The 23,740-nt window shown below is 42.8% G+C and overlaps 2 protein-coding genes across 3 annotated transcripts in view; both read right to left on the bottom strand.

Annotated features, from left to right (window-relative positions):
• Positions 1 to 793: 793 nt before the first annotated feature.
• LOC121304856 (cyclin P) lies at positions 794 to 6,224 on the bottom strand. Its single transcript, XM_041236266.1, has 9 exons — positions 6,171 to 6,224; positions 4,996 to 5,127; positions 3,810 to 3,897; positions 3,273 to 3,427; positions 2,658 to 2,756; positions 2,202 to 2,357; positions 1,768 to 1,926; positions 1,276 to 1,454; positions 794 to 987 (listed from the first exon to the last, which is right to left on the bottom strand). Exons 1-9 carry the CDS (start codon positions 6,222 to 6,224, stop codon positions 822 to 824), a joined length of 1,188 nt encoding a protein of 395 aa, XP_041092200.1. The 3' UTR covers positions 794 to 821.
• Positions 6,225 to 10,033: 3,809 nt separating this feature from the next.
• LOC121304828 (RAC-beta serine/threonine-protein kinase-like) overlaps positions 10,034 to 23,740 on the bottom strand; it is a 35,163-nt gene continuing 21,456 nt past the window's right edge. For both annotated transcript variants that reach the window (XM_041236237.1, XM_041236238.1), the window contains 11 exons: positions 22,348 to 22,459; positions 21,339 to 21,492; positions 19,378 to 19,509; positions 18,121 to 18,186; positions 16,137 to 16,205; positions 15,330 to 15,452; positions 15,058 to 15,186; positions 14,665 to 14,879; positions 13,709 to 13,796; positions 12,716 to 12,818; positions 10,034 to 11,771 (listed from right to left, as the gene is read on the bottom strand). In XM_041236237.1, the coding sequence (XP_041092171.1) occupies positions 11,692 to 11,771; positions 12,716 to 12,818; positions 13,709 to 13,796; positions 14,665 to 14,879; positions 15,058 to 15,186; positions 15,330 to 15,452; positions 16,137 to 16,205; positions 18,121 to 18,186; positions 19,378 to 19,509; positions 21,339 to 21,492; positions 22,348 to 22,459 (1,271 nt within the window). In that variant the 3' untranslated portion in view covers positions 10,034 to 11,691. The remainder of the gene's footprint in view (positions 11,772 to 12,715; positions 12,819 to 13,708; positions 13,797 to 14,664; positions 14,880 to 15,057; positions 15,187 to 15,329; positions 15,453 to 16,136; positions 16,206 to 18,120; positions 18,187 to 19,377; positions 19,510 to 21,338; positions 21,493 to 22,347; positions 22,460 to 23,740) is intronic.

Genomic DNA, 23,740 nt, shown 5'->3' with positions numbered 1-23,740 from the left:
AGAACAAGATGCTGCAGTTTTGTTTTTTAATTTAATGTTGCTAGTGTTTAGAGTAGTAACATTTAGAGTTTCATAAACTTCACTGAAATTCCCTTTTCTAGGCTAGAGATTCCATTCTTTTAACCTAACTACATGTAATACAATCCTGCCAATAACCTAGTTACTATGCAAAATCAAAATCACACAACACATCTGTGTGTACACAGCAAGTCTCTTTTAATGACATTTTAATAACATCCTATAAAATATTCTTTATTTTGACAATTCTAAAAATTTTTTATTTATAGGCAGGTTATACAATAACTTAAAAACAAATATTTACATTATACACCAACAATTTACCAATTACCATATATATATATTTTGAATATATATATATATATATATATATATATATATATATATATATATATAATATATATATATATATATATATATAATATATATATATATATATATATATATATAATATATATATATATATATATTTGAATGACTTCCGTTGACCATTCGTTTAAATCATTTATTTGCAATATTTCCCATGGAGACTTCAAACCATGACTAAGTCAGACAGCATTTTGGGTATTTGCTTAAGCTGAAAAGTGCAGTAAATTTCAATTTTTACATCACTGATTTCAAACAGACCTCACTCAAGAGAAGTTAATCTGTGGTCCTTTTTTCCTTTAATTGTGATTTTGTTTTTTTTTTGTAGACACTTGTTTGATTTGACCTAGATATGATCTGGTCCTTGGTTTCCGGCAGCGACACAGACAGCTATTGCATGGAGACCCTAGTCACTGCTGTGAGGGTGGTGTGGTCAGCTACACACAGTCCATGAGAAATCGTGAGCCAAGAATGATGGGGTTGATGCTGACCTCCATTCTCTCGGGGACAGAGTACTTCATGAACGTGGCTCGAGTTTCAGAGTTTCCTGCACTGAGGGCTGCTCTGGACATACACCTTTTGATCCTGCAGAGTACCGATTCACTGAAACAAAGGCAAAACACTATGCAGTCGGGAAAACATGCATTCAAGATGACTTGCAAATTCTTAAACATTGTTTCGCCCAGTTGTACCCCCATTTCACACCCCAATTTAGAATAACCAATTATGTTCCCTCACAGCAGCAATACCCCACATCTACTCGGGTGAGCTGAAGTCAGCCGGTGTCCTCTGATCCCCGAGCAAATGCCTCTTTACACCCAGGACAAAAGCACCAGCTCAACAGGAGCCTGGCCAGTAGGGGGTGCTGTAGAATGATGGGGCCCCTCTTACCTGACGCTGTAAAGGCTCACGGCCCTGGTCCAGGCCGCCTCAGCCTCCGGGGAGCTCCTCTCTTGCAGTACCCTCCTCGCCAGACAGAGGGCAGCAGCAGCTAACTGGGCCGGCTCACACACTACGCACTCCATGAACATCAGAGTCAGTTCCAGGAAGTACTTGGCCAGATGCAGTACCTTTAAACAAACAGGTGAAGGAGAGGAGGATTTCAGAAATTCTCTCATGTCAAGTAAAGGCGAGTTCTGCTTTATTCTACCAATCTCCCGTGACTACGGTTTTGAGCTGAACTGTCCCAGCATGCCCTTTGTCCTTTCGCAAAGTCTTTAATCCAAAGTTTAGAGATGGCATTTAAGATAATAATCACTGTCACAGTCTGGATACTAAGAATAACACAACCATGTTCCACGGATTCTCGCAAACAATACCAAGGGCGCAGGCATAGAAGCAGCAGTTCTTGCATGGTCTACAGGAGTGGCCTCTCTCGCTCACCTGCTGGCTGCACTGGGACACGGTGTGGACGATGTAGAGGAAGTGGAGGGGCTGGGAGTAGGAGAGGTCAAACTTCAGGCAGGTCAGAACCTTGCGCTCCATCCTCAGCAGCTGCTTCTTGGTGAAGCAGTTCTCCATCAGGAAGCACAGCTCCGTCGACTGGCAGGAAAGAGAACACCAACAGCCGTGACTTCATTTCTCACCAGGATGAGAGACCTCTAGCCTTAATTAATGCCATCAGAAAGCCCCTGAAAACAAGCTTTAGTGACAGTTATTGAACTAGGTCACTGCCTACATGGGAAGTAGTCAATGGGCAATTTTAACCCCTTAAGTCTTTCACCACTGGAAGTGTGCAGTCCTGTTAAGCATGTCCTTTGTTACTGCTTGTTTCAAGAGGCTCTTTCACTCTAGTGTGTAAACCTGGAGTGTTGTACCTCTGGAAACAGACACTCCTCCTTCTTGCAGGCCACAAAGAGACAGGTCATTCCCAGAAGTTGGAAGGTGGGGATGTTCACTTTAGACAGGCGCATGGAGCTGTTGAGCAGGTGAACACAGAGGTACAGGGTCTCCTCCGTACATTTGAACGATTCCTGAACAAGACAGGGAGTCAGTAACAAACATCCTAGCACTACAGATACACAATCAGAGCCATCAGTACATGCAAAATTCAAGGTGTGTCTTCAAGTTTCTTCATCAACACACAAGCATTTCTCCAGCTCTTTGGATAACAATGCTGGTGTAATAGAAGAATGGATAAAGGGGGCTACATCCCCAGTTAACGTATTAAGCAACTTTTTATTAAATTTAATAGTTTATCTTTAAGCTAGATCTCATTCTGGAATCTTGCACTTGTATGAGTCACCACCAGTATAACCTGCATGGACACTTACATGCACCTGTATGAGCCAGTCCACCAGTATAGCCCGCATGTAGTCCGTGAACCCTCTGGGGAGTTCGGAGCTCTTAAATGCACAGCTCGACTGCTTCCGCTGCAAGACAGCAAACACACAATCAACCCAGGCAGGGTTAGAAACCCACACCAACCCTGCAGCCTGTCAGACTCCTGCTAAATCTGCCCTGGCCTGACTGTCCTCATCACAGCATCGATTGTACAGCCAGCAATCCGCAAATTCTGTTTAGTGTGGTTATGCATCACCTTGTACACAGACTAGGGGGAAATGGCACTGGCCATAATGAGGCACCATGAGAACTTCCCTTTGCCCTTCAGTCCTGGGCCTCTCTCAAGCAGAGACCACCAAACATCATGCAGTCTGTGTTTTATGATGTGGATTGCACATATATCCACAGGGGTTTGAAATGCTGGCCTCACCATCTGACCTTACCATCATGGTTACTATGGCCGAGAGTCAATTCCTTTAAGCAGCCTTGCCCCTACTATCATGGCTGACAAGTCCCTGCAAGTACCCTAATAACACAGAAGAGTCCCTTCCTGTGACCCATGCTGCCCTTCTCATCATTGCTGAAGAGTCCGTTCCTGCCCTTACCATCATGGCTGAGAAGATATCCCAGGAGTATTCCCTCTCGTAGCTCAACCCCAGAGTGACCATGGCCTCTTCCAGCGCTCTGAGCAGGGTGCGGGGCACCGGGGCGAGGCTGACACTGCGCAGCCAGCTCAACTGCTCCTCCCCGTCGGAAAGCTCTGAAAGGAAACTCAGCAATCAGGGGATGGACACTCCATTGACATGGCAAAACACTGGGTCTGCAAGACGTGAATTTACTAAAATTGGCAGAAATGAAATGCTTACTGTGGAAGTTATTTCACCTTAGGGTATAGTTGCAGAAATGTACTTCTTGAAATCATAGCAAATCCTATGCACTTGTACAATTGTTCGTTTTATTTAACACCCCTCTCCACCTCAATTTTTATAATGGAAGCACGATGATCCTCCCCCTCCATACGTGCTGTAGTCAAACATGCAAGTATAAAACACGCAGCACTATCCTGGGCTTCCCCATTTAAAAGCATACATTCCAAATGCATTTCCCCCCCCCCCCATTTCCCCGCACACAGCAGGAAGTACCTGCTTGATTCCGGCGGATCTTTACATTTTCCACACTTTCTGCCATGACATCATCGATCCCACCACAGATCCCCAGCCTCCGCCTCTGCTACAGGAAGTTGTAAGAAAGCGTTTAAAGTAAATATTCATATGAGGTGCACATGTAAAATGGTAGAACTCCCGGGAATCCAACCACCGCTCTGTGCAGACCAGAGTCAACGGCAGAGCTCTGCAAGACCACATCCAGTTTGACAAGAAATACAAGCTCTGACAGAGCACAAGTTTATTCTAAAACACTTTGACAGTCATTTTTAGTTAACATTAAACTTCAAAAAAACAAAAACAGGCATGAAATCTATGCTGCTTCTTTCAGAGCATCAGCTCGTCTCTTGTTTGGGTATATTGACTAGGAGTCTGAACAATCAGACCCCTGGTACATATCCTCAGAACAAACCGACCTCGCTTCTCATCACAGCATGCCTAAGTATGCAGGCTTGCTAAAAGGAGTTGTACCTGCAGCTGTAACAATTCACAATGTACTTAAAACATCAGTTTCCTGCAACCTGCTATTTTAAAATGTACCTGACTGAGGGGCTCTGAAACCCAGCACTGGCTGCAGGTCTAGCGTACGTTTCCAGCCATGCACTCCCACAATTGAAGATGTGTAAACTTGTGGACCCTCGTTAGAAAGCAAAGTACATATACTATTAAACAAAAACTTTCACGAACCGAAATAACCGACTGGCCGCTGGGTGCAAGTTTAACGACTGCCAAAACCTTTAACAGTACTAAAATAAACTGGATCACGCACACAATCCAAATTTACATTCCTACTGGATGTTTTCACAAAAAATTAAAAATGGGGGAACATTTAAAAAAAAAAAAAAAAGATGGCAGCAAGGGGAGTTCTCGTGTTGAGTAATTTTCATAATCAATGCTGCAGAGGGAACATCTTTATTCAGTGCTGTGTATATTTTGAGGATAGCCATAAACAAGCCACTTCAAAGAACTAACCATCAATCCAACAGAGATCATTTTCCAAGTCAATCCATGCTCCATACCTCAAGCCTGCCCAGGACACGAGGGACTAAGGCCAGTGTTGAGTTAAGACACCAAACTTAACATCTCTACCTCCCATAGAGGGCTTCTCCGATTCCCCAGTACAGTACAGCTTCAACTGTTCCAGGCTCTTCAACCCTCCCCCTACCTTTCTTCTCTCCGTCTCCGGCTTCCTGCGGATCTTCATCTCCTCCTCCTCCTCGTCAGGCTGCTGTCTCCGATCCTTGGACACTTGGCAGATATTGCCCCAGCTTTTCAGTGGTACTCTCTTCTCTTCTGGCTATAAAACAAAGCAAGTGGATCTGCAGGGTTTCCTGTTAACATCCAAGGTTCTGAACTAGGAGCATTAGCAGTTTAGGGTCGTCCAGAATGTTACCTGAACACTTGCAATAAGCAAGAGAACCCAGGGGCTAATCTCAGGGTTTACACAAACAAGTGTACTGTGTTCCAGTTCATTTCACAGTCAATGTTTCTTCAATGTCTTTTCCATATTTAATTAAATGCTGTACACACAGCGTTATCCACCAATATAGTGCAGTCATTTATAAATTGTGGAACGAGCCGTGGGTTGGCACCTTATTTAATTCAACAGAAGACAAAAAGCGAGTTCAGTTAAATTACTTTTCCCAGATTAAAAATATTAATAAGGACTTGTTGCAAAAATGTTATAACCCGTTTTGCAAATAGTTTCCTCTTAATTACGATCCATCTATCTAGATAGACAGATAGATAGATATCATAAATGTAACAAAATCATAGTCTCAATCAAGTTAAGAAAAAACTAAAAAAAGTGAACTTTTCACAAGTCAACCCTTTTCCATGAGTTTAGTGAGTCGGCGCCAAAAAAAAAGTCACGTGATCAAAAATAAACACCAAAAACAAACGGAGCTGTACGGTGAGTATACACATAACTTTGTAATCGTGTCCATAACTTTCCCGGGAACACGTGTTCTTTGGGCTTGCAAACTATAATATAATGCAGATTTCTACACACTTTTACCATATCCAGCAATTAACAGCTCGACAACACAGACACCAGGAAGCCGAAAAATGGAGGCGAACAACGGGCCTGTGGGATTACCGCTCATGTCTTGAATGATATCCTAAAACATTATTAACAACAGTAGCACAGTCCCACACAACTGTTCAGGTGCTAAATCTTGGGTCACAGCTCATGTCGAACTCGCCTGCAGTACTGTTGCCTGTTAAATGGAACTATGCACGAAAAAAAAAAAAGTAGCCAGTCTGGATGGATAAACTACTGTATATACAAAAGTTGCATGTAAATTCATCGCCGTTTTCAAACGGACTGAGCCCAGTTACCTTTCTATAGAGCTCGAGCGTTGTTCTGGCATCGCAGTAACTGGCTCGTGCCATGGCTTGCTCTTCGCTGCAGCAAAACTGTCAATCTTGCCCGGCTCGAAGCGAAATAGCAACTCCAAACCGTCCCGATACTTACGAACGCCACCAAAAAAAAACCCCCAAACACGCCAACCCCTCCTCCCTTTCCCACACAGGTTTAACCTAAATCACGAAGCCAGGTTTTAATGGTTTAATTAATGGCACGTAATTGATGAGACAATCTGTCAATCAAACTATATACGTCATCGAATTACTTTAAAAAAAACAAATCTTTTGTAATTGAAGGGTTCCGATATGAGGAGTATTTTTTTCTTTTTTTAAAAATCACCGGAATCACAATTTTTCGTTTCACACAAATCACGCACCCTATCGATAAATGAAAGACTATACTGTCTTTATACAATGCGTTACAAACTTCCAGCAAGCCAGCTCTCCACTCAACAGTAAACACGACGATGTAGCTGAAGAATCCCACTTTCATTTGTTTAACACAAATGCTTTTTTCATTTTACTTTGCGATCGGGCAAAATGAGCGTGTTGGCAACCCAGTTTATTTAAACACCCGAAGCCTAGATTCAGATGCTTTGACACAGTTTCAGGATGGATGGAGATTTTTTGGATGATGGTTAATAACACTGGCGGGAGGAGAGGTGGGGGGTGCTGGTGGTGAATCGACTTGATCACGTTTTTGCCGGTGGGGAGTTGCTAGTGATGGATGGAGATTTTTCCACATGGCTGATATGTTAAAACCTGCTCTCTGCCTTTGACACTTGCTACCCAGCTCACAAAAAGGCAGACACCTATTTCTACTTGCAGCACTAGGTAGTTATATTCATTCAGACCTCCTGCAGTTCAGCAAAACAGTCTCTTCTACTAACCCTATTTAGAAACATTTGTCATTGAACTCTGAATTTCTTTGAGTATTTCTGTATTTGCTATTTGTGTTGTTTTTCACTGGTGTTCCCTGAAATCGCTTTCAGAGTTTGAATTTAAAAGACAGAGGGAGAAGGTTTAACTCTGAGGTAACCGTGTTGCTCTAGGACAGTCCGGTGCGGTTTGTAAATCACATTGCTGTGCATGCTGGTACCTGTAGTTCTGTGTAATAACACTTGAACTGTACCGCACTGCCCAGTGCAACAGTCACCATCCACAACAGAGTTCATCGCAGATTTCTAAGTAAAGAGACACATAAAAAAAGGGTTTCATTTTATCAACCTGCCCCTTGCCTGGCTAGTAAGCAGCTGGGTTACTTTAGAGCATTTTACAGCACTGGGAAATGGAGCTGGATTGTATCACACCGCTATTTTTAGAGTTAACCCCAGGACTGTAAGGGTACAGTCTGATTCAATAAACACAAAACATTTTGTATTAAAGCTTGTTCAAATAATTGCATACATCTTTCCCATTTAACACTTCCATTCGCTACACTGGTCTAAAATGTGAATTTTTAAATGAAACAGGTTCCAGCAAACATGTATTTTCATTGTAAAACTGATATCTGGTGCAACAGCTCTGGCCAAAAGTTTTGCATCACCCTCGAGAAATAATAAATTTTACTTCATAAAGTTGAATGAAACTGCTGAATAATGGCTTCAGGTAGCCTTTTGCAGTTTCTTCAATTACATGTTAAATAAAAGATCTAAATTATGTTCATCTAGTTTTTCTTTTTCTTTTAAAAATTCTAGCTGAGACAACATTTCTGGGCAGAGCTGCACAGTAAAGCTCCCAGTTTGCTTGCCTTGCCCTCCAGGAAGTCTGTTACTGTCTTACCTCCGCCGTGTCTTCTGGGTCAAAGCATGTGACTGGCTGAGAGCATGTCAGTCAAGTGGGGGAAGCACCTGATTGGTTAGAGCCAGAATTAAGCCAGTGATGATGTGGCTTGCGAGGTTTGTTTCACCTAGCTGAGTACCAGATATGGGGCTGTATTTTCAAAACGTTTACTCCCGTCTTTAATTAACTCCTATTTGTGTAGCACAGCAGTTGTTTGGGTCTAGTTTTATCAAATAAGCAGCTTTCATTCTCCTCCAACGGTAGGAGTTAACTAAACACTTATTTGTGAATGTAGCTCTCCTGTAAGGTGAGAGATAATGGCTTTTAGGAATTACAGTAATGTCCACTAGGGGGTATCGTGAGACCAGCAAATTCGTTTCCCCGGAGACTGGAGTAGTTTTTTTCCCAAGTTTCCACATGTGAAAGGCAAAATATGAGCTTACAAGTTCCCTCAACTATTCACCCAATTTGTACACCTTTGCACAGCACCTTGTACCACATAAATACAAACCGCTCTGCTGTCAGCGCAATGTAGGATATGCACAGTCTGCACCAAAAGAGATGCTTACTCTATAGTAGAAATCAGAAAGGGAAATCTGAAAGTGTACAGGGATAACCATCTTCCTGATAGCAAGAGCTGCATTGTGTCATTTCAAAATGATTAGACATATTTTCATACTATTTCTGATTTACATTTAAGATTCGTTTAGGCGGCTGTATAAAACAGATTAGACCAGTTAGCAAATTCTAAGTTCAGGTGCAGCATTGCAAAGTTCAGCAGATACTTTCAAGTCAGTGCAGAAACCATGACCAGAGGAGACACGTCTTCACACAGAGTGGTGAAAGTGTGGAATGGGTTATCCAGCCATGCTGAATCATTAGAACTTAGTTCTGGGATCAATCAGCTACTAGGTGCTGGTCAAGCATAGATGGGTAGAATGGCCTCTTGTTCGTAGATGTTCTGAAGAAAGGATTTGCAGGGTCTTCTCAATTGTTCTTGAAGTCAGAAGAAATGTGCAATATGAAATATTTGCAATTCTGTGCAAAATACTGCGATATATGGCAGAATTTTCGATTGGGGTTATAGTGCTGAGAAATTGTTATGCTGTATAAGGGTCTATAAGATGGGAGCTTTGTCTACAATTGAGCAAAAAAATACATTAGAATCGTGCAGTTGTTTCAGCTTTAATGGAACTACGAACTTGTCAACTGCCACACTTTGAATTATTTTTTAATGTACCGAATCCTATGTTGGCCCACTTGTGTGATTTTGCGCATTTTAGGGTCATTTTAAAGTTTGCATTTATTTTTTTAATGTGAGCTGAATCTTCAAAATACCTCAGTGTGTTGTGATAAATATTAACAGATGAGGTTTCAAGATGACATTCAAAAAACAGATGTAATGCTAAAATGTCAGCATTGAGATTATATATATATATATATATATAAACATAATTGTGATTTTTAACTTACATCACGTTATCAAATAAACTACTAAATGATGTCACAAAAGTCTACCGGAAGCCAGTAGTACAGTATTCCATGTTAGATATCAAAATGTCACATTGTCAGTTTTTTGTTAAGTATATGGAAAGCTACAAAACGGTATGTAATTCAATAGGTTAGCGTAGCATGATTCAGCAGATTATATTTGACTTTATGATGCAAAACCTTTGGCCATAGCTGTACGTAAATCCACGTAGGCACACGAGGAGAACGGTGAACCAACAGACCTGTTTGAGCTGTACAAGATGTGTGTGCAACTATTCAGTAACAATCATGGGAAAGCGGTGATCTCAGTGACTTCACAAGGGGCATGATGGGGGCTGTAGTTCCCAGCTGCAGGATCTTTATAACACTGGATAACCTGTTTCCATTGGGTCAGTGAGGCAGCTGAACACTGTGGGCTATGCAGCCCATTCTTTGGGGTTCTCATCCAGTCCGTGTGCAAGGTCAGTTCATAGGTTTGGTTGCTGTAGTTTTATCAGTTTGTATATAGGGTTACTCTGTTTATTTCTCAGTGGCTCACCAAACTCTACAATAAACCACTCGCCTTTTAACATCATTAAAACTCTGGTTCTTTAATGGACAGTCAGAAAACCTGCAAACTGCAACTCAATGCAATCATATCAATTTATTTTTTCATTCTGACTGTCAGCTGACCAAATACAGCTGGGGCAGAGATATCCAAGCTTAGGAAAATCACAGCAAATGAAATGGCTGCCAGTCATACCTCACATCTACTGACTTTGGATACCAATATCTCCCCCCCTCAATCACAGCAGCTCTGCTGATCTGACACGACTCTGTATACTGAACAGGACTGATAGGGTTGCAATGAAGAACCTCGGTCAGGTCCGTGATTTATCACAGCCCAGTTATATACTGCAAACAGTACAGCAAGGCTCTGAAACGATCTTGCCACAAACTTCACCCCTTTACAAAAAATAAAAGAGACCACAAAAGATTGGACAAGACTTTCTAGGAACGTGTTCAGTCAGCATCATTATTTACTGAAACAGAATTTCTATATAATAATATGTAATAATGGGCTATCACATAAAACAGGCTTTTTATCTTAAATCAGAGCCTTGTAACAGAGGCTCCCATGATCTCCTGTGCATCCGTCATGCACTTAAAGAAAGCTTGAATAAACTTCTGAGAAGGGTGTCCACAGCATAGTGGATTGAGTACTTTACAATGCCCCCCTCCCCCCTACCCAACCCCACACAGAAGAACTGTATTAACATCTCTTGCAATAAAGATACATTTGTGACTGCAAACTGTCACATTCATTTACATCAGACCACTTCTCTTTATTCTACTAACTTTTAAATTTTCAATTAAAAAAAAAAAAAAATTTGCTGTCCATTTACTTCCATAACCTTCTGTGCATGTTCTTGTGTCAGACCTTCTTGACAGTCCAGTTGTTTTACATTGCCCAGTGGAAGCTGGGACACAAGCCCCTTTTGAAACCACCACTCTAGGACCTGACCTGACTTGCAACAGCAGGTGGTTATAATTGATATCAAAGTCCGTTTATAGGAGCAGGAAAGAAGTGTAAAAAAGGGGATCGTCTTTTTTGCCTAAATGGGGTCTGATATTTTACAGAAAGTAAAACAAAGTTACAGAAGATAAAACCTTTTTCAACTCTGTAGTTTTCTGTTCAACTTTTGCACCCTCTACAGGCCACTTTGCAATCGCACTATTACTGTGAATCGCAAGTAAAAATCAGGAATCAATAAAAAGGGATGTTAATTCCACATTCATTATTTATTTATTTATTTTTACCTCTCGTGCGGGGAAAAAAAAAAGCGGGCAGACAGAACCCCCCCGTCGTTGCAACATCACTCTGAGCGTGCCCAGTAGGAACAGTTCAACACCACTGGTAACAGCTGCTTTCCAAAAAGAGCACTTGTATCGAGGACTATGGCTTAAAACGGTGTAACATTCAGAAACATTAAAAAAAAAAAAAAGATTTTTCCTCTTGAACAAGAAAGAAGAAAAGATTTCAGGTAGGGTTTCTGAAAGGATTCCTGCAGTCTCTGGGGTGTCTGTGTGTGTGTGTTGTTTTCTTTTTTGGGTTTGTTTTTAGTGTAGTATCCGATTAAGGCAGGGCTATGGGGCGAAGCTGTCCTGTGAATCGGACCAGTCTATGCGTCTTGTCTTGTCTCCTGTTCTTGTTGCTTCGTGGAGTTTCTCCCCCGCCTGGTTACTCTCGTATACTGGCAGAGTAGGAGAACTGTGGGAAGTGTGTCCTCTGAGTGGGGTCTTCAGAGTCCATGCTGTCATCTGCAAAACAACAAACAAGCAGGTCAGAAACACACACAACCCGCAGAAAGCCAACAAATAAACCTACAAAACAAAAGCACATGTACACTGCTTGGCCAGCTCCTAGTAGCTGACTGAACCCAGAACTTTGATAAGTTGGGTCTTAAAGGATCCCAGTGATTCAGCAGAAGAAGAGTCTCCTTCAACAACATGACTAGGCAGCCCATTCCATCTCCTCACCACTCTCTGTGTGAAGAAGAGTCTCCTTCAACAACATGACTAGGCAGCCCATTCCATCCCCTCACCACTCTCTGTGTGAAGAAGAGTCTCCTTCAACAACATGACTAGGCAGCCCATTCCATCTCCTCACCACTCTCTGTGTGAAGAAGAGTCTCCTCCAACAACATGACTAGGCAGCCCATTCCATCCCCTCCTAATTTCATTTTTACTTTCAGCTGTGTAAAGCATTGGCTAATGTTGTCAACTCCTTTTAAGATTAAGGGCATCAATCAAGTCTTATTATTAATTAGTCATCTAGCAGACGCTTTTATCCAAAGCGACTTAGAGAGTATAGGGGGTGAACTATGCATCAACAACTGCTGCTGATGAGTTCCTTACAATGGGATCTCTGTTTTTACGTCTCATCTGAAGGACGGAGCACAAGGAGGTGAAGTGACTTGCTCAGGGTCACACACAGCGAGTCAGTGGCTGGGATTGAACTGGGAACCTCCTGTTAACAAGCCCCTTTCTATAACCACTGGACCACCAAGCCTCCTATATGCTTTTGGCCAAACAATGGACAGCAGACAGACAGAGTGTGTGCTGGTCTCTAAACCAGAAGACACTCGCTGCCTCCTGCGGGTGCCAGCAATTTGTACAGATGATGACATTTGCAGGGAAACACGCGGGCTGATGTTGTCCGTTTCCTCCGAGCAAGAAGCATCATGGCATGGAAAGGTACTCACATTTGTCTGGGGGGGTGACTGTAATCGTCTGCGCTGTGAATTCATCATCGAAGTATCTCGTATCGGTCTCCGACGTTACCTGGGGCTTGAAAGGGGGGACAAGCTGGAGGGGGAAAGGAAACAAGAGAATCCAAGAATCAGAACGACCTCCTCAGGAAGCAGCTATTGCAGAAGATCGGAAGAGCATTTACAAACGAGAGGAGGCCGTTCAGTTCATCAATGCTCGTCCGGTTCCAAGTTAACTTGTCCTCTGGTCCTGGTTTCTGTTTAAAGACTTCAATCAAGTGCCCCCTAATTCTTCTTTTTTCTGGGCTAAACCGGTTTAGTTTCTTCAACCTATGTGTTTACCGCCAATATCGACCGTGTTACTGAGCTGCAAGCTTTCCGCACTGTCCTCAATGACTGTTAAAAATCTCTGCTGCCGCTTGGCGAACTATGTTCTGTCCTGCCGTATGTTAGGGTTACACAGTGTGTTAGGACACTCTATAGACCATGTTTTCAAAGAGTTTCCTCCATTCTTTAATTAATTCCTATTATTTTTTTTTTTTTTAATGAGAAAAAAGTTAATGTTAGGGTTACAAAATGAGAAACAAACTGTGTGCTCAAGAGAACTTGAATCAATTCAAACCCGATTAGACAGTTTGAAATACAGTCTTCACACCAGCTTATGGAATATTTTCTTGTCTATGCAAAGATGATCAAATTCATGGACACATCTGCAAGATTAATTTCTTATACAAAACCAGCACACACATTCCACCTGAAGGGGCTTTACAATACAGAGTAGAGCCCACATCACCCAGTCAAATAAAATAAAATGTGACCTGTAATCAAATCAATAGTATGATGGGCAATAGCCACAGATAAAGCCAATTTAGAACATACACTATGCTCACCTGGTTCCTAGCAGCTGATAACTTGGTCAAGTTCATTCTTAAAGGATCCAAAGCGTTAGAGGGGAAAGCAGAGACAGGAATGCATTAGAGCCATTACCTTCTTCTGCAGTACGTCCTGCCAGTCAATGGCAGTGAAGAACTTGTGGGTCATCACATCCTTAGCATCGTCCGGCCCACCTCCCAACCTGCAGAGACACTGCAATATTACAGCAAAGACAATCCTGAAACCAGCACCTCTTATTAGCATGAGCAGAATCACTGAACCCCATTTAACTGTGTAGAGAGATGAGGGTTCTTGTTTGTTTTTGTTTTTTTCTCAAAGTCTACAGTTCTAATTCTATATGTGCTAAAGAATGTCCTTAGAAGATCTCACCACAACTCAATAAGCGATGCTCTATATGTAAAGTTATAAATCACACATTGGCAATCAACCAATACAATCCTATTGTATAAGAAAAGGCATGTCTTATATAATAGGAGACACTCTGCACACAACGTATTCACTTGTACTCATGCACCCCAAGCTGGGGATTCAAATACATTTTGCCAGAGAGCGGGATGTAAACCCCCCACCTTCTGAGTCAAGGTTTCTCTCCACTGCGCTACGAGAGCTGGCTCTGATGGGTCCTCAGAGCGGTAGTGATGGGGTGAGTGGATCTCTCCCTGAAGGGCAGTGATGATGGGGTGAGTGGATCTCTCCCTGAAGGGCAGTGATGATGGGGTGACTGGCTCTCTCCCTGAAGAGCAGTGATGGGGTGAGTGGCTCTCTCCCTGAAGGGCAGTGATGGGGTGAGTGGCTCTCTCCCTGAAGGGCAGTGATGGGGTGAGTGTCTCTTTCCCTGAAGGGTAGTGATGATGGGGTGAGTGGCTCTCTCCCCCAAGGGCAGTGATGATGGGGTGAGTGGATCTCTCCCTGAAGGGCAGTGATGATGGGGTGAGCGGCTCTCTCCCTGAAGGGCAGTGATGATGGGGTGAGTGGCTCTCTCCCTGAAGGGCAGTGATGATGCGGTGAGTGGCTCTCTCCCTGAAGGGCAGTGATGGGGTCAGTATTACCTCTGCTTGGGGTCCTTCTTGAGCAGTCCTGCCAGCAGTGCCCTGGCCTCGGGGGACAGGTTGCGGGGGAATCGAATCTCCTCCATCAGGATGAGCTCAAAGAGGCGCTCGTGGTCCTGGTTGTAGAAGGGCAGCCGGCCGCACATCATCTCATACATGACCACGCCCAGCCCCCACCAATCCACCGCCCGCCCATAGTCATTGTCCTCTAGCACCTGGGAGACACAGCCACGCAGAGGGATTTACACACACCCAGGGTTTAGTGCCAAACACACGCACAGCATTTACAGAACCACAATTACTGCATAATCCGTGAGTATTTAACTGTAAATGCCAACTCCCAGATATATATTCAATACTATGTCTGCAGGATGAGAGTCTGCACACACACACCTCAGGTGCCAGGTATTCGGGGGTCCCGCAGAATGTCTTCATGGTGGCCCCGTCAGTGATGCCCTCCTTGCAAAGCCCGAAGTCTGTGATCTTGATGTGGCCGTCTTTATCCAGCATTAGGTTCTCCAGCTGTGCAGGGACAGGCTGGTTTAGTCTTGAAGCTCAATTAAATCAGAGCATTGCACAGATCCGTTAGTCACGTTTCTATTTTACGGAATTTAACAAAACAGCAAAGCTCTAAAATTCCAGGGCAAAGACCACGCTTCGCTCACCTTGAGGTCCCTGTAGACCACGTTCCTGGAGTGCAGGTACTCCAGTGCAGACACGATCTCAGCACCATAGAACCGGGCTCGCTCCTCCGTGAACACACGGTCCCGGGACAGGTGGAAAAACAGCTGCACAAAGGGGGAGAGAGCAACCAAAGAAACAGCTAGAGATATGGAATCGGTGTAGCGCTTCGAGCTGCTCAGACAACTGATATTCATTCAAAATGTTAAACAGTGTATTGGTTAGTGTTGTGCTGAAGAGCAAGCTATGGGAGACACTGCCTCTGTTAAACAGTGTATTAGTTAGCGCTGTGCCGAGGAGCGCGCTGTGGGAGGCACTGCTCCTGTTAAACAGTGTATTAGTTAGCGCTGTGCCGAGGAGCGCGCTGTGGGAGGCACTGCCTCTGTTAAACAGTGTATTAGTTAGCGCTGTGCCGAGGAGCACGCTGTGGGAGGCACTGCCTCTGTTAAACAGTGTATTAGTTAGCGATGTGCCGAGGAGCGCGCTGTGGGAGGCACTGCCTCTGTTAAACAGTGTATTAGTTAGCGCTGTGCCGAGGAGCGCGCTGTGGGAGGCACTGCCTCTGTTAAACAGTGTATTAGTTAGCGCTGTGCCGAGGAGCACGCTGTGGGAGGCACTGCCTCTGTTAAACAGTGTATTAGTTAGCGATGTGCCGAGGAGCGCGCTGTGGGAGGCACTGCCTCTGTTAAACAGTGTATTAGTTAGCGCTGTGCCGAGGAGCGCGCTGTGGGAGGCACTGCCTCTGTTAAACAGTGTATTAGTTAGTGCTGTGCCGAGGAGCGCTAGCTCACCTCTCCTCCGTTGGCGTACTCCATCACGAAGCACAGCCGGTCGTGCGTCTGGAAAGCATACTTTAGTGTCTGAAAAGAAACAGACATGTGATTCAGTACAGGGACTGGGGAGGCAGCCATGCACCCACTACACTGTAGAGATACCTAACAGCACATTGTGGATCTCTCTCTGCAGTCACATAATGCATTATTATATACAATTTTCTCTACTACAGAGAGGTTTGTTTTACTGCAATATGGTACGAATTATATTTATTTCAGAGCCAATTCAAAATGAAAGAATGTTGCAGTATTAGTTTAAATGTTAAAATATTTGAACACGAATAATTCATATTTGTCCCAGGGCTAACACAACTGGTGTTCACTGCACAATGGTAGAGCTTTGTGAATGCACAAGACGAACACAACCAATGAAGTTACTTTATTTTGCTTTTTTTTTTTTGTTAACCTTTTATGAACTGTGTGAGAAGCTTTGCCTTTAGCCTCAGTGGTATTTCGATCAGTAAATATTCATTTCGTTATATGAACAAATACAAACAGGTCATTTTTGTAAAAGCATTTCAACAGCGTTTATGCAAATAATCGTTATGGAAAATTGTAAGAGGCACACATATTGTACATAAATTCATGTCTCTCGATATGCTACAGAATGTTTGATCACAATTGGATAAGTGGTCCTGAATTTGATCAGCCACTGACTCCTGGGATATGCACTCTCAGCAGGGGCAATGCAAGCAGCATGAGGACTAGCGAGAGGCCAACCCCTCCCACCCAGTGTCAGCCTGGAAATTTCGCACCAGCGCACAGCTTCCTCATTCAAACGAATGACTGAAATAACCCTGAATCAGTTCCCAGAACACAGCGACTCTCTTTTTCCATCTCTCTCTGTGACTAACACAGATCTGTCCACATTACTTTCAAGGTTTAATCTACCATTTGTAAAAACATTAAAAAACTAGGTCCTTAATCATTCTCTAAAAACATGCAAGGACTGCTCTGACAAATAGATGACGAAAAGATCCGGTTTGGAATTTTTAGATCCTGTCTGGAATTAAAAGCTGTGTTCACAGCAGAGTACGGTCCAGTTTCTGCTTCATGTTGTAGAAGACATTTACAAAGGGGCAGGGGCGCTTTGGCCCATCAATGCTTCTCCTAATAGCCCATTAAATCTCAAAACTTGTGCCTAGTCGGTTCTTCAAGAATCGCCAGCCTAGCTTAGTAACCCATTCCATACCCTCACCACTCAGAGTACAGACACGTTTCCTCCCCCCTCTCTCCTGCTCTAAAAAGTACTATCTTGGGTTAAAGAGCAAGTAGCAGGGTTCTGAAAAATATAGCATTCTACGTCCCCACGTGTTGCTACAGCTGTTCAAATAAATGCACCTGTAATTTCTCTTTTCAATGTTAACATCCCAACAGTTTTGTACACTTAGAAAGTTCAAAGTCTGTGTAAATGCTCTTTTCAGAATTCTCACTGACTCGCAGTTCTTTTATCCAGCCATAACACCAGCGAACCACTTGCTGTGCAGCAGGTACTACAACCCTACCGGATCCTCAAACCCATGTTCTGTGCTACAGTGAAAGCCAGGGCTCCCAGTAATAGCTGTTGCACAGATAATAAAACTACCCAAAAATATAGCATGAGGAACTATGAAGTGCAGTACAAGAAAACAACAAGCACGTCAGTTAAATGCAGCCAGCCCAGCCAGTATCATGAAATAGTTGATGTTAAATGCTGCTAATAACGTTTCACGACAATAAGATAAGGAGTTTTTCAGACATATCCAAAAACGTATAGGTGACATACAGATGGACAAATCCTGTATGTCCCAGAATCTTATGCTAAATAATGTTAATAAAGTTTCACGACAGATAAGCGATTCTGCAGATATTTTAAGAAGTGTGTGACACACGTGTGTACGATCAACTGCACGCCATGTCCTTGGTTATTTTATTTCAAGCCCTTGGATGCACAGCTACTTACGGTTAGAAAGGGATGCCTGGTGTTCTGTAGCACTCTGCTCTCAGTGACTGTGTGAGCGACTTCATCCTGGAGGGAAGAGACAAGAGACATCCCATTAGAACACAGAGACCAATCACATTCGCAACAAACAAAACAGCACCACTATACCTGAAAATACTGCCCACTCAAGAGCTCACCAAATCAACCAATCGTATCCTCTCATGCTTTTCTTTTTCCAAGGTTTTTCCACATTTGATCTTCTTCTTGCAGGACTGAACAGCTGTAACTAGCGCCCATGCAATCTTCTCTTCCACAGCTTTGTTTTGAGCGATTAAACCAATCGAAACGCTAACTGGTTCAGGAGATGCAACATGAGCAAGGAGGAAAGACAGGGCTAATCTGCCACACATCTGCGGTGTGTCTCTCACAAAACACTGAGCCAAGAGAGATGAAACTTTACATAGGAGGTAAACATTGAACCAAGAGAGATGAACTTAGACCATTTTGCATGAATTAGTGGTAATGCCACTGCATAAATAAATATACAGGCACTGCATTTAATCCATGTGCTTTATATTGATCTAAAAAGCTAAAGGCGCAATAGTTTTACAATATAACACTCCGTAAAAAATTTTTATTTTTTTTTTTTAATATCCTTAATCCTGTTCCAGACATCACGTCCTGGTGACGATTTGAAACTCAAGAGGCACCTCGTCTCAAAAAAAAAAAATCTAACCTTTAAGTACACCTGGAACACAAGAGTGCAAGATGCACCCCTAGCTTGTAAGCACCACCACCTTTGTTCCAGGTGTCACTTATAATATCTACTGTACTATTGGTGGAGTGCTGAAGAGATCAATGGTTATGAACTTTAAGGTTACACATGGGAGCTGTAGTGAGGCAACAGAAGTGCTTAAGATGTTATGTCAGCTGATGAAGATCCCAAAGATTCAGCATGAACATGGCTAGGTATCCCCTCATCGGTGTCTTCTTCACTTTGTCTCATCTCTAACTAACTTCCAACCGAGTCCTCTGGTTCCGCTCCAGCTGTAAAAGTACTGCTTATGGGTTGTCAATTATTTTACGATATAATGCTTCTTCTAGGCTAAATAAATTCAGTTCCCTTTCATTCCTGGGATTAGTCTGGCTGCTCTTCGTTGGACAGTCTCCTACCCCAAGTCTACTTCCAACTGCGCCACCTCTGATCCTGCGCTCAAAGTTTGTCAACTCAAAAACGAAGCTATAAAGTAGAGGACCCCACAGCTGGTAAAAACTCACTTTGGCAATGATAACCTCTTTCCTGAGAATCTTCATGGCGTAGTACATCCCGGTGGCTTTCTCCTTCACCAGAATCACCTTCCCAAACGTACCCTTGCCAAGCAGCTTCAGATAGTCAAAGTCACTCATGGTCTGCGAAACAAAGGAGAAAATACAGGGCAATCAAATAAACCAGAAGAACCTAGGGGTGGAGGGACTACTAACTTCAGAGTCGATTAGAGGCAAAAACAGTCAAACAGTTTGACTAATCACCCCTTTAATAACTCCGTCTGGTGCTCTGTGTGGAAATGTACTGGTTTGTAACACTTCTGTTTGGGCACTTTATTTTAAAACTGCTCGGAAGTCTTAAAATGTCATTTACGTTCCCAATGCTGTCCACGAGCATGCAAATGTTCTAAAAGTTTAATTTACATGTTAATGCTTTGCATACACAATTGCACTTCTGGCCATCTGAGACGGCACGCTTCACAACTGCAAGCATGCAATGTGCGGAGAGTCGACTAGACGACTGTTCAGTGCTACCCACAGCAGAATGTGACCCGCAGCAATGCAGTACAAGCAATATAATTAATAACATATTATAATTAATAATAAGAATTTGTTATAGGGTAACAGGATATATTTCTTAAGCTCATCATTACAACCAGTTATTCTGGGCAATTCCCAATGTACTACAATACATCTGGCCTGCCCAAGGAGAAATGAATGTAGTTTCATAAGAGTTATTCCATTCTACTGGTTTTCCTGCTTTGTTTAGAAGGAAAACAATTGCCCAGCTTTTAGTCCAACATTATTTTATGAATGCTTCAGCAGAAACAAACACTTTGGATGGGGATTTGCATATTGTTGTTCCTTGTTTTATTAAAACAAAGAAAAACATGCAAAACACCTTCCTTTTCTCTATTTCGAACCGATACCTAAACCACTGTTGACAGTGTGAACACTTCCCCTATTTACTCTTCACAAGAAATTGTGTTGTTAAGGGTTAGAAACAATCCTGGAGTTCAGAACTACCCTCAATTAGGGAAGAAACCAGACGAACAAAAACACCCCTGATAGTACATCAGATGAAATGGCCTGTAAACTCATTTGCATCAGGAGGCTCATCTCAGGAAACTAAACAATGTACCGTCTCATGCCACGAGCTTGTGGTGTCTATTGAGAAGCGAAAAATGTGTTTAAGCCAGTTGGCTCTTTCACACAGCTGCTGTAGAGATTCATCGTAGCACTATCACCAACAGCCATAGAGACGATGCAGTGTACCCAACACCTACAGTACAGAATGGGGTTGCATACCAGTACAATTGCACTGCCCTGGACACCGACTCAATTTGGCACCACTCTGAGTTACAGATGGAAATTAGGTTATAGTAGGATTCCCTGCAGCACTATAAAGCTGTGGGAGAAACACAATTGCAAACAGTCTACCAGAAATGGGGATAGATCTTATTGGAAAGAGGTGTGATAGCAGGTGCCACAGTAGGAAGGGCAGTCCTGCTGGTCAGGCTGCTCCAGGAGTCATCAGAGTTGATCAGCAATGGCAAATGGAAAGTAGAGAGAGAGCTGTGGCTGCAAACAAGTGACAGACTGAAGGAAAATACAGTTAGGGAGGCCTGTCACGTCTCAAATATTAATGACAAAGTATTTTTTAGTGAGTTTTGATGTGTGGAGGAAGGTTGAGAACTGAGCTCAAAGCACAGATGAGAATCATGCAGCTCCTATATTGAAAAAACATGCAGTAAATTGCACCATGAACATACCAATATAAAAGTAGTAGCACCTCCACGTTTTCTTTCAGCGTTTATAGAGTAAATATTTTCTATTTTTTTTATTTTCGGAAACACTAACTATATTGAAATCATCAAATAAAAGGCAGTAAAATAAGCAGCATGCTTTGAAATTATGTTACTCGTCTCTGAAAACGAGTTGTGAGCAGGTCGAGAGAAGGGAAGGAGACTTGCCACTTTCGATCTTGTCCTGGAGATCGCCACTTCCATCTCCTCTGCGCCACAGTTCTCGCTGGGAGAGCCGAACTTGATGTCCATGGGCTCCTCATCCGGCACCCTGTTCTTCAGGCTGTTCGCCACCGTCTGGATCGCACGAATCCACTCCTCCCTGCCAGACAGCAAGCACGCGATCAGCAACAGGGCAGGCATTACATTCACAAGGGCAGGAAACAGAGGAGGGCTGTGCAGATCGGATTTTCAGACATTCTCCTTAAAGATGTATTTTGTCAGCAGGTACTAAATAAAACTGAGAAAGCCCATCGATTAACTGTGTAACTTTCACAACAAGAAACGAATTAAAACATCTTAAGGGAAAATGCGTATCTGCACAGCCCCACAATGAATGCGTCCCAATAAAAACCCAGACCCCAGCTCCAAACAAATTTACATGCAGAATGGATAGCGGATTTAGGAATCGATTCTTCCAACAGGTAGCTTGAATCCGATTAGACTCTGTATCTCAATGAGGCAATTCGAGGACATACACAGACCTATACAAGGCATCCCAAGAGAGAACAGAATGGCTGGTAAACGTAGAAATAAAACAGATCTGTGAAACAATGAGTAGTGGTTGTCAAGTAGAATAACTATATATGGATAGGAATTAAGTATGGAACCCTGTTTTAAATGCCTAATTGTGTTCTCTTATGACAGCAACAGCTCTGGAGAACTGAGCGTCAGTGAGGATCCTGTGATCTCACGACCAAGCGACCAGCCCCTGGAGGAGAAAGGCCGACCCTGCAGGTGACTGTTTGAGCTCCCCCAAACCTACACTCCCTTGACTGGGTGTCTCACCCTGCAAACTAAGTGGCCATGCCTTTACCAGGGGAGACTCCAGGGGATATGAGGGGCAGCTGCACAGACCTTACTCGTGGATCAATGGATCAGCCTCATAGGCAGCTGCACAGACCTCACTCCTGGATCAGCACTCCTCTGCACCAATGCAATGACAAGGCGGCTTTACCTCTCATCTGGACTGTCCACATGAAAGGTCCGCTCTATGACCGTCGTCCACTGAAGACACCTGATCATAAAGGTGTTGGGTCTTGGACGCTCCGTCTTCATCAGCTGACATTCTGTTGACACAGAAACATGGCAAGAGAAATTAAACCTGCATCAGGCCTTGAAAGAGTGAAGAGAAGGGCAGAGGAATGCGCCAGCTCTAAGCTCTGAAGCCCTGGCTTTCAAACTTGTTAGGCTGTAGCCAGCTGGAGCCAGCTTTGTTTTTTTAAATGTAATTTTAGACCTAGATTATCTATGGCAAGCCATATTGCCACTTTGAGATATCTAAAATACATTTACAGATATCTTGAAATAATTTTCAGGATATTAAATTTAAGATATCTCAAAACTACTTCCTGTTCATTTCGCGATATCTCCAAATGTCCAGAAACGCCATTCAAAACATAAAGTGTTTTCACAGGAAGTCATTTAGGAGATGAACAGGAAGTAATTTCGAGATCTCTCTAAACGGACTGTTTGGTGTACCATGCTAGCACAACATTTTTTTAAGGATATCTCTAAATCAGTTTGAGATGAATCAATTTTTATTTTATATAGCGCCTTTCATAGCGGACCACCATCACAAAGCACTTTACAAGATGGTAGTTATCATTGATTCATTGTTGTTCTCTTAGGTGTTTAAAAATTATTTATATATCCTGTCTTACACATGGTACAGTAAAAAACACAATGCATAATACATTAAATACCGTGGAAAGTGATATCTCAAATTCTTTTAAAAGATATCTGCAAATGATTTACAGATCTCTAAATATGTCAAGGTATCTTAAAATGCAATTTGGTTTGACAAAATTATCCGCTTTGCCTTAAGTTGTTTATTATTATTATTATTATTATTATTAATATTATTATTGTTATTATTATTATTTGCTTATTTAGCAGACGCCTTTATCCACGGCGACTTAGAGACGAGGGTGTGTGAACTATGCATCAGCTGCAGAGTCTCTTACAACAACGTCTCACCCCAAAGATGGAGCACAAGGAGGTGAAGTGGCTCGCTCAGGGTCACACAGTGAGAGAGGGGAGATTTGAGGTTTAGGGGTGCAACAACTCATCGCGACACTTTCTTTACATCGTAACTGTATCGTAACTGTGCGGTTGAAGACAAAGCATATCAACATAGCTCTTTGTAACTCAGCAGGTGGTTCTTGAATGAAGAACAGGCGTGTTCTATACACAGGCTTTCGTTAACTCAATTCTTTTTTGTCTTAACAAAATAGTCCATCATTGAATGAGCATTTGATCTTATTCATCATACACATAGCTCATCAGGACCTTGGCATGTACTGTGGTACACTACATAGCACGAGCTACACATACGTACATATCATGAC

Source organism: Polyodon spathula, chromosome 40 (assembly GCF_017654505.1).
Source record: "Polyodon spathula isolate WHYD16114869_AA chromosome 40, ASM1765450v1, whole genome shotgun sequence".
Lineage (NCBI taxonomy): Eukaryota > Metazoa > Chordata > Actinopteri > Acipenseriformes > Polyodontidae > Polyodon > Polyodon spathula.
The sequence above is the reverse complement of the archived record's forward strand: the minus strand, read 5'-3'. Positions and strand labels throughout refer to the sequence as shown.

Bases quoted from the DNA above. Each gene is read 5' to 3' on its own strand.
- LOC121304856 (XM_041236266.1), bottom strand. From the start codon at position 6,224: ATGGCACGAGCCAGTTACTGCGATGCCAGAACAACGCTCGAGCTCTAT. The intron at 5,128-6,170 runs GTAACTGGGCTC...TTTGTTTTATAG, and splicing joins CGCTCGAGCTCTATAGAAAG to CCAGAAGAGAAGAGAGTACC. The intron at 1,927-2,201 runs GTACAACACTCC...CTTTCCTGCCAG, and splicing joins AGGAGTGTCTGTTTCCAGAG to TCGACGGAGCTGTGCTTCCT.